Below are 15,997 nucleotides of genomic sequence, written 5' to 3'. Positions count from 1 at the left end.
GGAACTGGTCCGTTGAGGCTTGTTCGACCGGGAGCCGACAATGAACTCCCAGGCCACGCTGAGGCCGGCGTACGCGCCTGGCGATGGCTGTATTCTTCTTGAAGAGCCACTTGAATCGCCTCTTCAAGGGTGTTTGCCTGCACCCGGAACAGCTGAGTGCGTGCGGGGCCCACTCGAAGGCCGTCCATGAACACAGTCATCTTGATGTGTTCATTGAGTGGGTTTCCCACTAGGGACGCCGTGAGCTCCCGTATCTCTTGCACATACTCGTGCAGTTCGCGTCTTCCTTGTTTACACGCGAGGAAGCGCGAACGCTGGCGGTACTCGTAGTTCGCCGGGAGGAACGCGGCTCGGAGCTGTTCGCACAGCTGAGCCCAGGATGTGAAATATCCAGGGGATGTCGCTTCCCGAGTGTACACCCAACTCTTAGCACGACCGCTAAGGTTGGAGAGTGCAAAAGCAACACGCAGTTGCTCGGTCGAGATCAGAGCCGCGTCCATCGCAAGCTCTACTTCTCGGACCCAGAAGTGAAGGTTCTCGCCTTCCTTCCCTTCATACGGCTTTACCTTCAGCCGTATTGGCTTCGGGTGAGGCGGGTTTGCTCCCGCCGCCGGAGCCTGCAGGTTCTCCCGCACATGCGCGATGAGGCCCTGCTCGTACGCGTCGAATGCATTGACGCGCTCGAGCTGCTCAGCCGGTGTTGATACCACCAGGCTCTGCAGGGCCTCCATCCCGAAGATGCCTGCCAGCTTCCGAACCGACTCGAACTGAGAGTCGTTCATATGGGAGAAGTCGTTCCTATCCATGGCAACGAACTTCGGAGGTTCAGGTAGTCTACCCGCGATGGCGTGGATTGACTACAAGTGCTACCAAGTGTGACGGGGTCACACAGCACCTTGCGCTAGAGGAAGTTATCTTCCGAGAGTATACAAACTCTCAGTGAACGGCAGTTCACAGGTCCCCTCTTAATTAAAGAGAGCGAAGTGACCTAAATAAGGTAGATTGTAAACTGAGTATATTTATAGGTAGGTTAAGTTTGTGGTTAATACAAACTATCAGTTACCTATAGAAATGCAATGTCATTAAACCAATGGTTGGTTTTGAATGACCTTGGTACCTTGTACCAAATATCCCGGAGTATGACATGTCATACTCCTGAAGTGTGAAGTGTCACACTTCATGTAACCAGGGTACACTTAGTGCTACGTACCCCGTTACAAGCAGCATCTCTACGATTGGATTGTTGGACGGCAGCTTGTTGGCCGTCCGGTTGGCCGTCCGGTTGGCCGCTCTGACATTATATTCAAGGTACAAGAGATAGCGTTGCTGAGTTGTGACCAAGATGTTGGGGAGGGTTGGTACAAGCGCTTCAAGTCTCGCTTTCCTGCGCTTACAGGACGAACAGCCGAATCGCTTTCTTTAAAGCGGAGCTGCGTTATCCCTGCAGATCTCACTACCCTTTTCAACACGCTAGCTAAACTAATGATAGAACTGAAATTGGACAGCTCTCGAGTGTTCAATATGGATGAAACCGCGTTTCAAAAGCAGCTCAAGAGCAAAAAAGTGGTTGCGGTGCGTGGCTCAAGTAATGTGTGGAATAGTGAGCCTACTGCTAACTTCCATCTTACTATCGTTGCATGTGGAAATGCTGGTGGGTTTGCGGTGCCACCAGCTTTTATTGTGCCTGGAAAAACGGTTTCCTCCCGGCTGCTGGAAAACAGCGGCCTCCCTGGGTCGACTGTCTCGACGTCTCCTTCGGGATTTATGAACACCGGGCTCTTTGAAGAATGGCTTAAGCTTTTCGCACAATCAGTGCCTTGCTCTACGCCACGCCCGCTGTTGCTAATTCTGAACGGGTGTGGATCTCACCACTCAGCTTCAGTGGTCGACACTACTGCAGATTTGAATGTGATGCTGGTTTTTCTCCCTCCAAATGCAGCCCACCTTCTCCAGCCCCTCGATGTAGCTGTATTCGCAACACTTAAGAGCAAGATTCGCAAACTCATCAGCGAACTGGTAGAAGAAGACGACAATGGCTACTTCAATATCAGCAAAGATGATGCTATCCAGGTGTCTTGCCTTGCGTGGAAAGGAGCGAAGGTGGGTCGCAACGTCTCGAGGGGTTTTAAGGCCTGCGGATTGTATCCACTTTCGCTAGTTAAGATGGGCGCACGCCTGGAAAACTTTTCCCGCAATGGCGCTCCGCGGCACGGGCAGCTTGCCACATGGCTACAAATGCGAGCTGTCGTTGAGGGTGAGATTCTAAAACTACCGGCTGCACCGCGCAAGAACGACGACAAGAAGCGGAAGCGGGTCTCTGTTGGTGGGCGCCTTCTCACTCACGAGGTGCTGCAGCAAGTTCAAGCTTCCATTGCCGCTCATTCTACGAAGAAACGCCGACAGCCAAATCCAGCCCCATCGACGACTGACTGTGCTACTGAGATCATCGAGTCCGTACTAGTGTAGGCGTGTGGGCTGCATAGCAAATAAAGTGGATGGTTAGCTGACGTGTTTGCAACCGAAGAATTACATCACTTACCAAAACGAGAGCGACATTAACTGCCCCGCTACCGTCGATTCTCGTGCGCTTTCTTGCGCTTTTGAATTTGACAGCATGGCCCCCGCCCTTTCGGGTACTAGCACATCACAGGAGGGGGCCTTGGAGCAGCGGAATACAGGGGGTTCGAGCCACATCCCTTGGGCAGGTGTGTGACGCGCGTGGGGAGGCGAAGGCGTCTTCGCGGGCCCAGAGAGGCCGGCGATCCGTGCCGTGTCGTGTGCGCCGTGGAGAGCTTTCCCGTTTGTGGCGTTTTTATAAAAGTGGTTACAGCCTTGAGAATAAATAACCTATCCAATATGTTTCGCAAGCCCAAATATGTCATATAACGATTATCCTAGCCCTTTCGATGGCGAGCTACAAAGCATACATAATGCAAGTCAAAATTCCGGCCTCTAACTGATCTAGGTCGCATTTCGAGCCGTCGGTTTGAATCGCGGCCTCGAATACGACAATACTCAATGAGGTTTCAGCCTTCCTAGAAAGCGCAAAACGCGGGCTTTCAGGACCTGTCATATTTTGTGCTCTTCTTCACCAGTGTTCTCACAGCTCCGTCCTAAAGACACTTCGTGCAAACCGGCCCCAAATTGGTCGTTTCCCTTATCTATTTTTCTCTGAAGTACTCTATGAAAAACGAGGTGCCGAGATTACCTCGGCAAAAAGAAATAGGTGCAGCTCCTACTTCTTTTGGGCAACGATGTTTATTTCAGAACGGATGCAGATAAGGAGGAAGTTGCACGAAAGGCGCCTATGACGGCGATCTGCGCTCGGAAACACCACAGTGTCGTTAAGGGGGTTTAAGGACAAACTACAGTCAGTACAGCGTCGATCTTCAAAAACATTACATGCAGCGGTCTTTTCAGTACACACACAGGCTCGCAAGACGGAAGCGCTGAAAGAGAAGAAGCGCATAACCTCCTGGGCATGGGGGCCAGCCTGGCCCCGGCCAGGGGCCTCCTAGTTTATTCGTCACAAGTTGTTAATGTATTCTTTGCCATTACGTGTCCTCGCCATAAGTCTGCACCTTGCCACCCTCTGTATGTGAAGCTATGATTTAGTGAGATGACGCATGGCGCGTCACCGGGCTCTCCGGCCTTCTACTACTAAGTAGAGTAGGTGCCATTCGCACAGACTTGTAGGGCAGTAGGTGTAGAGCAATAGGAATTAGAATGTAGGACACGTGAGTGTCGGGCAAAGTACCACGACAGAACCACGGAGCTCTGGTGCTTGCTGCCTCTCACTCGATGTGCGTGCAGCACAGCAAAAGCAGTTGTGAGCGAGAGCTGCCAAGCACCTGAGCCTCCATGTTCCGCAAAGTTAGATTAGCACATACTCAACCTAAGATAGTCGATAAAAAGCTAAGTATTTCACCATCACCTGCAACGCAGTTGCAGTTGCTCACCGCCACCAATGACGTCCTTCATACAGTCCTTGGTAGCTTTCGCACGCAGCTCGCACGTGAGCGCGTTGCAGACCGGTACGCAGGGATGCAGTACGACTGCATAGACACGCGTAGGATTGTAGGTCGGATCGGTAGTACTGGTATTGCTAGTGTCTTGGGCTGTGGCAATGACGTCTGGCACTGGACACTGGCAGACTGTAGCAAGTAGCATCTCACAGTAGCAGGATAGCATCTCACGCTTCCACTTGATCTCGGCGATGTAGTGCCGAATCGACGCGATCACATCGCTTCACGCGCATACACCCCCACTGAGAATAGTCGTATGATAGCCACCACCACCGTAATTGGCTTAGCTGCTTAGTCTCCCACTCGAATCGCACATGTCCGTAGTCCAGCGCAGTTGATTGCATGCTAGTGTTGTGGTACAACCACAGGGTACTAGTTCAACCAGTCGGCACACAGGCACACTAACGGATGCGCCCGAATAAAATCCCCCTTCCGAATCGTGTCCTGTGGGGTGCTACATGCCTGCACTATTAAATACAAACCTCTCCCGAATAGAGTCCTTTTACAAACTATCAAACCTGTTATTACAAATTTACTGACCATTCATTATACAGAGAGGAACAGTTTTCCGGCAACAGGCCGAAAGTTGCCCCCACGTTTGGTCTGGAAATGAAAATATTCACCGTCTTTTGAAAACAAAGTCAGGGCCACTTTTCGTGGCACACCAACCCCGAGCTTGGGTTGATAGCGAGCTGCTCAAGAAGTGGATTGATGTGGCTATTCCATTGGTGATGCACGGTGAACGTAAATGCTTGGTTTGGGACAGCATGAGAGCCCACATATCGAGGCCGTGAAGGCTAAGTGCTCTTCGAAAAGTGTTGTGCCTGGGTGGCCTCACGCCTTACTTGCAAGCTGGAGATACTGGAACCTATAAGAGTTGCAAGGACCTACTGTATATAGAAATTAACGCTTAGAAAGAGTCAGACCAATAAAGTCCTTACCCGTATAAAGTCCTCTCTGTCACTTTCGAGTGGCACTAATATATAGAGTCCGGACTCTAATAGGGCGCATCTGTTACATGTCATCGTCGTCAGTAATGTCTTAATCCGTCGCACTTGACCGCATCGGAGGTGACGCAGTCAGGGTATCATGCATCGCAGCTGACGCAGATGCAGCCTTCTCATTTACAGTAGCGGCCATGTCACTGTTTGCCACAATAGGCAGTACCTTCAGCCTTTTTCGGAATCGAGAAAACTTGACCACCGCAAGTGGTTTAGTCGTGATGTCTGCCACCATGTCCTCCGTTCCGATGTGTTACGTAATGACTCGTTTTAGCTCCACGTTCCGCCGCATTATGTGGTATTTGTTGTCAATGTGTTTTTGCTTGCTGTGCTTGCCGGGCCTAGTCGTTAGAGAGATGGCTCCCTGGCTATCTCCGAGTATGCGTGTTTCCACGTGAGTTCTCGGCAGAGCCCTGCAAGCCACAGCAAGTCCTTTGTAGCTTCATCCATTGCAGCGTACTCAGCTTCACATGTGCTCTGAGCATTAATTTCTTGTTTCCTTGATGCATAGGAGACAACATTTTCGTCCATTGTCGTCACGTATCCACTGATGCTGTGACGATCAACGGGATCATTAGCATAGTCAGCATCCGAATAGCAACCCACACGTAGGTCACTTGCTGATGCAATATCCATCACAAGACCAAAGTCACGTGTAGCCTGCAGGTAGCGCAATACCCGCTTGGCTTGCGCGTAGTGAGTATGGTCGTAGCTGGCTAGGTATTTCCCGAGATGTCTGGTTACGTGTACGATGTCAGGTCTTGAGATACTTACAAGATACTGAAGCGCACCAACCAGCTCTCGGTAGGGCAGGTAGCAGGAATAACCGCATTTGAGGGTGTCGGAACCTCAGGCGTAGTACACCCATTGTACGGCTCCATGTGAAATCGCTTGAGTACTTCAAGAACGTACTGTTTCCGGCAGTAGACAATCTGCCGACTGGGTCGGTTGATCAAGATCTCCACACCTACTAAGTACTTCAGGGTTCCAGCTCAAGGGTTTCTTGCAGCGCGGCTGCAATATGAGCGCACAGCTCACGTGGACCCATTAGCAATAGGTCGTCCACGTTTACAGCTAGGAGCATAGTCACTTCTTCATCCTTCTTCAGCGCGTACAAGCCGTAGCCCGACTCCAGTCGCTCAAGCCCTAGTGTCAGCAACTTGGCATGTAGAGTTCGATTCCATACGTTCGGTGCTTGCTTAAGTCCATATAGGCTCTTCAAGGGCTTGAAGATAAACTCTGACTTATCCGTTTGAAAGCCTGGCGGTTGCTCCATGAAGATCAATTCATCGAGATCCCCATAAAGAAACGCAGTCTTTACATCGTATTGGAGAACTTCCCATCCTCGTTGAACTGCGAAGTAGATGGCGACACGGATCGTCTCAAACCGGATTACTGGTGCATAGGTCTCACTGTAGTTCACGCTCAATCGTTGTTTGAAGCCATGAATCACGAGACGAGCTTTGAACCTTTTTACACGCCCTCGCCCTTCACGTTTAACAGCGAACACCCATCTGCACGTAATAACCTTGACGCCATTGACTGCCGCACGTGGCACCAATTTCCATGTCTTATGTCGCTTCAGAGACTGTAGTTCAGCAAGCGCTGCCTTCCACTGAAGCCAATGCTTACTTCGACGCGCCTGCTGGTAGGTCGTCGGTATCTCAATGTCCATATTAATAGACATCACATTGCCCACCACATAGTCAAGAAGCCGTACATTTGGCTTCTGCGTCTGTCGAGGTCGCTTGAGACAAGGTTGAACAGGAGGATCTCGAATCTCAAAGTCTTTCGTCACCTTCTTTACCGTTTCGAGTTTGTTTCGCGTCTTTCGTTTTCGTCGCTTGTTGGACTTGGGTGCCGCAGATGGCTCCTTCGTCTCGTCATTCGTAGCAACTTCAACTGGTGCAGCAGCACCGGCTGGCGACTCTACTCTCTGTTCTTCAGGTAAGTCGTCTTTCGCACTCCCACTGGACTCATGTTCTTTGTCCTGCAGGTCATCATGTATCGCTACCATCTCAAGCTGATTCGTCACATTCGCAGACTCAGGCAGGTACGTTTCCATACTAGCCTTGATGCGTGCCACCGGAACTCTATCGGGCAGCTGATGATCACCATCATGAAATGAATTCTCCAGGAGCTGCTTTACGTACGTGCCGTCACTTGTAAACTCCTCGTGAAATCACGTGTTTCGTTCACGTGCAGTCACGACTTGAGCTGTCTTCAAATCCAGAAATTTGTAGCTCTTGGTATCATGACTATAACCAAGTAATAGAGATAATCGTGCTCTCGGCTCCAATTTTCCCTTCTTTTGTTTGGACTCAGGAGGGACACGCACATGTGCCAAGCATCCCCAAGCCCGCAGCTGTGTCACACTGTACAGCTTCTTGTATGGCGAGACCAGTCCTAGCGGTTTAGTTGGTAGCCAATTCAGCGTCGTAATGATATGTAGAAGTGCTTCTCCCCATAACATGTTAGGAAGATGTGTAGCGGTTAGCATTGCACGGATGCGAGGCAAAACGGTGCCATTCGCTCGCTCCACCACACCATTCCCCTGAGGCGAGTAAGCATTCGTGAGCTGCTGCACCATCCCATGCTCAATGCAGTAATCTCTCAGTGCAATACTGGTAAACTCGCCACCTTGATCAGAGTGCAGTCTCCGGACAGTGAGCTTGGGAAACTGAGTCCGAAGCTGATGCAGCAAAATCTTGATGTACAGTGTAGCCGAGCTTTTTCGTTCGAGTAGGTACGCCCACTTGAAGCGAGTAGCGTCATCAATGGTTAGCAGGAACATAGCTGCACCACCTTCTGTCGGCTCATTCATCGTGCATATGTCCATCATCAACATCTGTAGTGGTTCAGAATTCCGTTCAGGAATCCTCGCATAGTTCATCCGTTTAGTCTTGCTAGCAGCACACGCAACACACTCGTAGGAGCTCAGACCTTGTGCATTAATCTTTACTCCGACATCGAGCTTATTTGACAGCTCTCTCACAGTATCCATACTCATGTGAGCGAACCCTTGGCGCAGCAACTCCATCGTCTTTCTGCTGTCCATGTCTTATTTGCGTGCTGCCATCACCATAACCCCTGACACTCGCTCTGCCTTCAATTGGTAGATATTGTCACGCATGGTAAACTTCAACGAAATACCTAGCTTTGAAAGCCAAACTGACTGCAGATCATCTGAACACAGCAACTTGTACTTCCCAGCCGTCTGCTGGTGACCCAGGCTGATAATGTTCACCTTTGCATTAGGAGTGTAGACATGTCCTCGAGGAGGCGATCTTCTTGTTCTCCAGTTGCCTAGCTTACAATGCGTAGCAAAACAGATCCACACATAGTTGCATGTTCAGATGTTCCATTGCAAAGTCAAGCCGACTGGTGCGGTCTTCTCGAATGGTAGTAAATAGAGACAAGCCTCCACAGACATTCACCTGAGAGCCGGAATCCAAAATCCACTCCACCCAATCTGAGTCATCAGATTGCTTTCCTTGGTTTCGACCAACAGCATTCACCTGCCGAATTCCACCGGCACCATCATTCCCACGATTTTTGCAGCGACGGGACGAGTTTCCACGACGACTTGGCGACAAGTTCCGACGTTGGTAATCGTCTCGACAAAAACGATCATTCAGTAGTGGACCACGCGCAGGTGATGTTCCACTACGCCACGGCTCTTGCGGCTGGGGGCCATAGTGACTTGGTGGCTGGTTGTTTACTCGTGGCTCACGATGAGCAGATCAGTTGCGACCACGCGGTGGTGAACACCAACGCAAAGGTGAACGCATACGCCGCGGTGATCTTCCTCTCGGTGAACGACTTCTTCCAGGCTGCGGTGGTCTTCCTTGCTGGAGGTTCCGGGGCGGTGAGCGACCCCATCTACGTTGAGGTGGCTTTCCTCGTTGGAAGCTCCGGGGAGGTGAGCGGCTCCACCCACGTTGCGGTGATCTTCCTCGTTGGAAGTTCCGGGGAGATGAGCGGCTCCATCCTCGTAGTGGTAGTCAGCTCGTCCTTGTTTAAATCCACTGCGTCCTAGCTCATAAGGACTCATGTTGGACTGATATCCACACCCGTAATCTTTTCAGGTCCTTGACGTCCACGTTGCTCAACTTTAGGTCCACCATGATCATCCCCCGGCACAGGTGGACCCACTTGTAGTCCATCTTTGCTGTACCATAGTAAAAATTAGGTCCTTGCGAGCTCTGCATCAGTCCTTGACCCAGGTAATACAGTGCAGTTCCTAAGGCAAGAGGTGGACCAAGCGACTGGACACTCTCCCACTGGCTTTGCATCGCCGCTGGCACAGCAAGTTGCACCTCTTGGTGTCCTGTATGTACTTGTCCATCCTTTTGTTCTTGTTCTCCACCTTGTATATGGTTAACAGGAGCTCTCAGCTGCAGTTGTTGCGGTGTCGTTGGCACGTTCGGGCGTACTGCATGTGTACACGTGGACTCGAGTCCGACTGCCGACATATTCACCTCTCCAGTCAGATTCTCATCTCCAGCCTCACTGCTCGCAGGTCCTGTCGCGGAATACACGGGAGACACGTGTGCAGCCGACGCCCCCCACCATTGTTACCCTCGTAATTTGCCAGTCTTGTCGTCGCACACAATGAGAGACCCGAGAACAGGGCTCGTTGCTCACTGTCAGACTGGGTAACTCCAACTCGTCTCACCGAGTTAATGAGAGAAGCCGGAGACTTCTTGTACTTCAACTCGTCCTTCAGTCTCTTGATAAAATCAGGTCTGAGTTGCATACCAGTCCGCGCAGTGCATTCCGCATACCATTGGCCATCTCCATTGCAGTTAGCACAAGCCGTGTGCTGCTTCTTCTCAGCTCCAACCTTTGCTTTCTAACGCTGGGACTTCCCGCGTTTCTTTCCTGATTCTCATCCACTTCCACTGTTGTGTCCATGTCCGTGGCCTTGAACCTGTCCTCGTCCTTGACCAGTACCAACCTGCGCGACTTGCATCGTCCGCGTTGTAGGTCTGTTCGTTTGCTGTTGAAGCGAATCACGCTGATGTTCAGCGGAGCGCAGGCGCTACAACGCCTCAGACAGCTTTTGGACTCGTCGGTCATGTTGGCTAATCCAGTCTGCGTGTTCACGCGCGAGATCACGAAATACCAACACGCAGTTTGATAGAAGTAGGCTTGCATGTTGCCATAATTCAATTCACCATTTCCTTGACGCAGAAGTGTCACCTTTCGTCCGATGTCCTCCACATACGCTGTAACGGACTCGTTCAATTGTAATCGGCGAGTCACCAAGTCCTGTAGCAAGTAGTCAGGATTGATGCCGTCTCCAGCCTCCAAGTGTTTAGTAATCGTTGAATACAGCATTGTTGCCGCATCCATGCTGTCTCTTATCTCGTCGATCTTGAACGTAACTCGTAAGTCCACAGATAGAGATAGGGCGAACGCGGAGAACGCCTTGTTCTTTTGCGTCGCAAACCACTCATGATACTTGGGGCGACGTAGACCTTCCTCTTCGTCATATCGCTCTCCTCCCTACGTAATGTCGCCCAGCGAGCGCGTTTTGAAGTGCAACGGCACCTCGCTTCGCCACGCCTTGTAGTCTTCTTTCTTATGAAGCTTAGGCAGCACGACGATAGCAGAGTTGCGCAACGCCTTGGTGTGATCGGACAGCTCCTTGTCATCGTACCGACCACCAGGGTTCATGTTGTCCAAGCTGCTCTCTCCTCGGCTCGTGTAGCTTCGTCTACTGCCAGCGGATCCTTGGCTCGACGGTGGCGGTGGCGGAGGGGGCGGGGTTTCAGCTGGCTCTGTTTCTTCGATTGTGTTATACCTTCGAGCAACACTCGTAGCAATGGGCGCCCACCAGTAATTCCGACCAATGAGCGAATTAGTCGCTCAGCATCAGACTGCGATAATGTCGCATCATCCGGACCATTCAGTCTTTCGACCAATCCCGGGGAGTCTTCTCCTTGATTCGTCAAAACTTCTTCTTGTCTGTTTTCCACACCAGAGTCCACGTCAGTCGATCGCTGCGCCCTGATTGGGCTCATAACCTGAGGTGACGCATGGCGCGTCACCGGGTTCTCCGACCTTCTACCACTACGTAGAGTAGGTGCCATTGGCACAGACTTGTAGGGCAGTAGGCGTAGAGCAATAGGAATTAGAGTGTAGGACACGTGAGTGTCGGGAAAAGTACCACGACAGGACCACGGAGTTCTGGTGCTTGCTGCCTCTCACTCGATGTGCGCGCAGCACAGCAAAAGCAGTTGTGAGCGAGAGCTGCTAAGCACCTGAGCCTCCATGTTCCGCAAAGTTAGATTAGCACATACTCAACCTAAGATAGTCGATAAAAAGCTTAGTATTTCACCATCACCTGCAACGCAGTTGCAGTTGCTCACCGCCACCAATGACGTCCTTCATACAGTCCTTGGTATCTTCCGCACGCAGCTCGCACGTGAGCGCGTTGCAGACCGGTACGCAGGGATGCAGTACAACTGCATAGACACGCGTAGGATTGTAGGTCGGATCGGTAGTACTGGTATTGCCAGTGTCTTGGGCTGTGGCAATGACGTCTGGCACTGGACACTGGCAGACTGTAGCAAGTAGCATCTCACAGTAGCAGGATAGCATCTCACATTTAGCACTTCCGCGTGGGCATGGCGCCACGCTCGGCGCAGGCCCTCAGCCTGAGCTCTCACGATGTACAATCTATCAGATGGGTAAGTATGAATTTAGATAGGTTTATTAGAATAAATTAGTGTGGTGCTTGGACACAGGTACCGGCAATTTATTTGACTACCATGTTCAAGAGCAGAAAATATCGGCAGCCAAAACACAGATATTTGGACAGAGCTCTTAAAACAGCTACCGGTACCTAAATAAATTTGGATCTACAGTACTAACGGACAGGTATTACAACAACACTTATAATACGTGTACTAATACAGTCGTGCACCTCGTCTTCGGCCCCGGTATGGCTTAATAACCTGGACAATCTAATGATTGCGCCACATGCATTGCGCAAATGAGTTGCCCATCTCCTTTGGACCAAATAACCTCAATGGTATTCCCCTCCTTGAGGAGGGATGAAACGCCGCACTTCCGCCACGATGTATCAGCTCAATCACTTCACCATACAACAGCACATTATAAATTTTGTCGCAAAACGCCATGGCACGTCGCCCATCCGCCTATTCTACGCTGAATCTCGCCAATAAGCAAACATTGTGCAGGAAGGCAGCCACAGAGCCATCTTGGACGCTGTCTCAGCTCACTCAGTGGGCCACACAAGAATTTCAAGCCCGCGTAAAGCACTCCACCCTCCAAGGCATTCTAAAGCGTCCCGAATGCTCACTCTCTCCGCAAAAGGTTTTGCACGGCCTCGCAGCGCTCGTCCGACGAGTATCTCATGAAGCGGATCGAGGCCTACAAGCGATGGCACGGCAACGCCACCGCCACAGGTGCCATCGTCACCAGCATTGCCTCGCGTGAAGGGATACAGCTACCCAGCGCCACCAAGTATTGTGAGTGGCTGAAGCAGCTCAACGAGAGCATGGCAGATCAACAGCGGCATGTACTGTTGCTCGTAGACAACGTGTCGTCTCATAACGACGAACCTGTTGAGTTAACTAACGTCGTTGTTCACAAGCTTCCTCCCAACACAACCGCTGCCTTGCAGCCAATGGACCAAGGGATTATTAAATGTCTCAAGGACCACTACCGTGCTAAGAAGCAGGAGGCCGAGCTGGACATGTTTTACAAAGGCGAGAAGTATACCCCCATCAATATTTATACAGCGATGAAGTGGTGCTCAGAAGGTTGGCAAGACGTATCGACAATGACCATACGAAACTGTTGGAATCACACTGGTATTGTGTCGAAGATGGATTTGAGATTTGTACTTAATTAAGGTAATACAAAGTAGTACATTTGGATTCCATCTGTCCCTCTATAAATTTTCGCAGCTCGTAGACAGTATATGGTCCACCCCGCCGAATACGAGGTGCACGACTGTACATGTAACGTTGCAGTAGTAATGTAGTGTAGTACGTGAATCTGGAGGTTTAATTTATTAATAACTGTAGCTTTATTAATACTTAACCACCTCTAGCTGACGAAGACTCTGCCGCTAAGACTGAGGAGCAGACCTGGGTTCTCCATGAGAAAAATCTGCAGGTCGTGCTTCTGGATAACGAAGACAGATCCTGCACGTGTACAGACCAGCGACGTCGCGTGCGTTGTGTCCTCCGCGGACGTGAGTCGATCCACGTCGCCAGCGAAGCCGCCATGGCTGAGTGTCACCTCCTGCAGCGCATCACAAGTTTTGCTGCTATTGCTGTTTGAGGTGCTGCTTACGAGGCTCAAGTCCATCGGGATTACTCGCTACATTTTTTTAAACACGAATTAGTGCCGGGATACTCTCAGCGGCTGGACAGACAATGCACGTACGTTTAGCGATTTTCTAGTGATGAGCGACAGAGTTTGGCCGGGAGACGATGGTCGTGACCGTGACGGACCACTGGCTGAGTTGTTCCTTACGGGTGAGCTGGAAGTCGAAGATACCGGTGCAATCTTGAGTAGGAACTGCCCCTTGTCGACGATAACGGCGCTAGAGCATTTGTCCCCCAAACTCCAAAGTATCTGCCCCTCGGTCACGTCGCGTGGGCGCAAAATGATCTCAAGCGCAGTCCGTTGAGCAGATGTCAGTCGTCGAAAAACCTGGTTACTCTCAACGATGTCGTAGGAGAAGTAGAGTCGACTCTGCGCGAGCTGCTGGATACGCTCGAAAGAAGACGTACGTCGTAGGAACCAGTTAAAATCAAGAGCATTGAACTCGAGCAGTGACAGCTTTGTGCTTGCTACCATATCAAACGGAAGCGCCCAGTTCGGAGTCAGCAGTGACTGAAGATCAAAGTAGTCGCCTGGTCGGTACTGCTTCGCCAACGACAGCATGGACACTCGCCGATGTGTACTGTTCTCTCGGCCGCGTGCTATCGGTTTAGGGGTATTTTCAAGTGGCAAAGAGTTAACCACTGCACCCTCTGCTGTCGGCGGTGACTCCTTCTTATACACAGCCTGAGCTTCCCCCACGATAATAATGAAGAAAGTATCACCCACGTTACCCATCCTGCTAACAACGGCACCTTTAGCATACTCCACTTTCCGGGCCATCTGCAGGATCTCGTACGCATGGTTAAGTGTGAGCTCAGCAAACAGATCCACTTTCCTAACGAGATCTAGGATCTCCAGAGCCCCTGCATTCTCTGGTAGCTTAGGTACGTCAAGCGTGATCGTATTATGAACACCTTCAGGTGCACCACGGAGCCCACAGTTATCGGGTAGATCCTTGGCCGCCGTGTGCACCACGTACACTTTTTTTCGGACGACATCATCAAGTGCCATGAGCGTTTTCAGCGGTGTGTGGATAGGGGGCACACCTGCTTCGTGCAAGATAGCGTCGCAGTGCCAGGGAAAATTCAGCAGCTCGTGAGCTCGGGCAGGTGAAAGAACACCTTCACTTTCGAGCTGGTGGATCTTGTCTACGTCGTTAAGGTGGTCACCGGAGAAAGCGATCTTCTTGTCACCGTATGTAACCTCAAAGCCTACGCACGGGATAGAGTGCAGCGAGTAAAAAAAGCGGAATTCAGCACCGCGGATCTGGGTCAGGTCATTGATACGTACAAGACGATGGTCGAGTACACGTTCCAGAAAACTGGGCTCGAAACCTGACAGAGCCGAGTATTTGCGCAGGAACGACCGATAAATAGTGTCTGTGGTGATGAGGGCGACGCGACCTTCCTGCAAGATCTTCTGAAAGGTGCCTGCATCGTGATCAGCATGGCAATGCGTAAGGATAACACCGTCGATCATGAGCGCTGGAATATTGTTAGCGCTCAAAATGGACGACGAAAATGGCGGTGGATCGATCATAATGCCACGATGGTTGATCCAAAGAACATAACCAGAGGTTTTGCCATTAGGATCGAAGCCGTGCGAGTTGCCTAGCACCGTCACACCAAATGCCGGCGGGTAGAATGAGTCGAGATGAGAAATTAACGCATTCGCTGGCGGTGGTGGGAGATCGACGGCGTCTTCTAAAGTCACACTTCCGTGTTCTCCGTCAACGATAGTAAAGCATCCGTTCCCCTTGCGAATTATAAGTGGTGGGGTATCACTGACTGCTCCAGGTTGCGTTACTATTGCTTCACCGTTGGCATCGAAGTGGGTGAAGGTTAAAAGCATGTCAAGCGTAATGAGGGTGTCACCGAACTTACGAAAGTACTCGAGCTCCTTTCTTAAGTCAGGGAACTGTTCCATAGGCGTAGCTTGGGGGAAGTCATTGCGTAAATCAAGATCCGCGGGACCGAAAAGCGTCTCCTGAAATACCTGGCGGATTCGTGATTCTACATCAGCTGAAGTCACAATGAGGTTTACACATTGTCGCTTGAAGAAGAAGTTGCAGTAGGCCGGGAACTCAAATTCGGCCACATTGACGCCCATATTGGCTCCTAGGGTCTTAGTGAAGGGCTCAGATGGTACGATGTAGTGTCGTGGTACAGGAAGACCGAGTTTCATGGAATCCTTGATTGTTTCGGGGGGCATTCCGAGCTGAACAGGACCGATAGACGTACAGGCTACGACGCCCCCTCGGGGAAGCTTAATAGTCTCCAACGTTGGACCAGTGGTTGGTTTCGAGAGGCTACCATCCTCCCCTACTAAGCTCGTCGTCATGGCGTGGGACTAGAGGTGGGTGGGTTCCTTGCACTTGCTTAAAAGGTGTTTGCGGTTGACCCTCGTTGTCTTGGCGATGGTATTACTGCCGTCACACAGATGAAAGGAAGTATAGATGCCTGCCTACCTGTGCGCGAAAATAACAGAGAACTCTGAAACGGAGCCTACTGCGCGTAAAAATATCAAGCTGCAGCTTGAAACAGCCTCGGCTTTACAAGCAAGGCATATATCAAGTTGCTGCTAGAAAGAGTCGCAGGCATT

The 15,997-nt window shown here is 50.9% G+C and overlaps 1 protein-coding gene across 1 annotated transcript; it reads right to left on the bottom strand.

The window, feature by feature from the left end:
• Positions 1-13,111: 13,111 nt before the first annotated feature.
• PITG_18859 (cGMP-dependent 3',5'-cGMP phosphodiesterase, putative) lies at positions 13,112-15,736 on the bottom strand (the record flags this gene model as incomplete). Its single annotated transcript, XM_002997241.1, has 3 exons — positions 13,112-13,387; positions 13,454-15,099; positions 15,280-15,736. The coding sequence occupies 3 exons, from the start codon at positions 15,734-15,736 to the stop codon at positions 13,112-13,114; spliced, it is 2,379 nt and encodes a 792-aa protein (XP_002997287.1).
• Between the last annotated feature and the right edge of the window lie 261 nt (positions 15,737-15,997).

Source organism: Phytophthora infestans, genomic scaffold (genome assembly GCF_000142945.1).
Source record: "Phytophthora infestans T30-4 supercont1.80 genomic scaffold, whole genome shotgun sequence".
NCBI classification, from domain to species: domain Eukaryota; phylum Oomycota; class Peronosporomycetes; order Peronosporales; family Peronosporaceae; genus Phytophthora; species Phytophthora infestans.
This window is presented reverse-complemented; position numbering and strand designations above follow the sequence as displayed.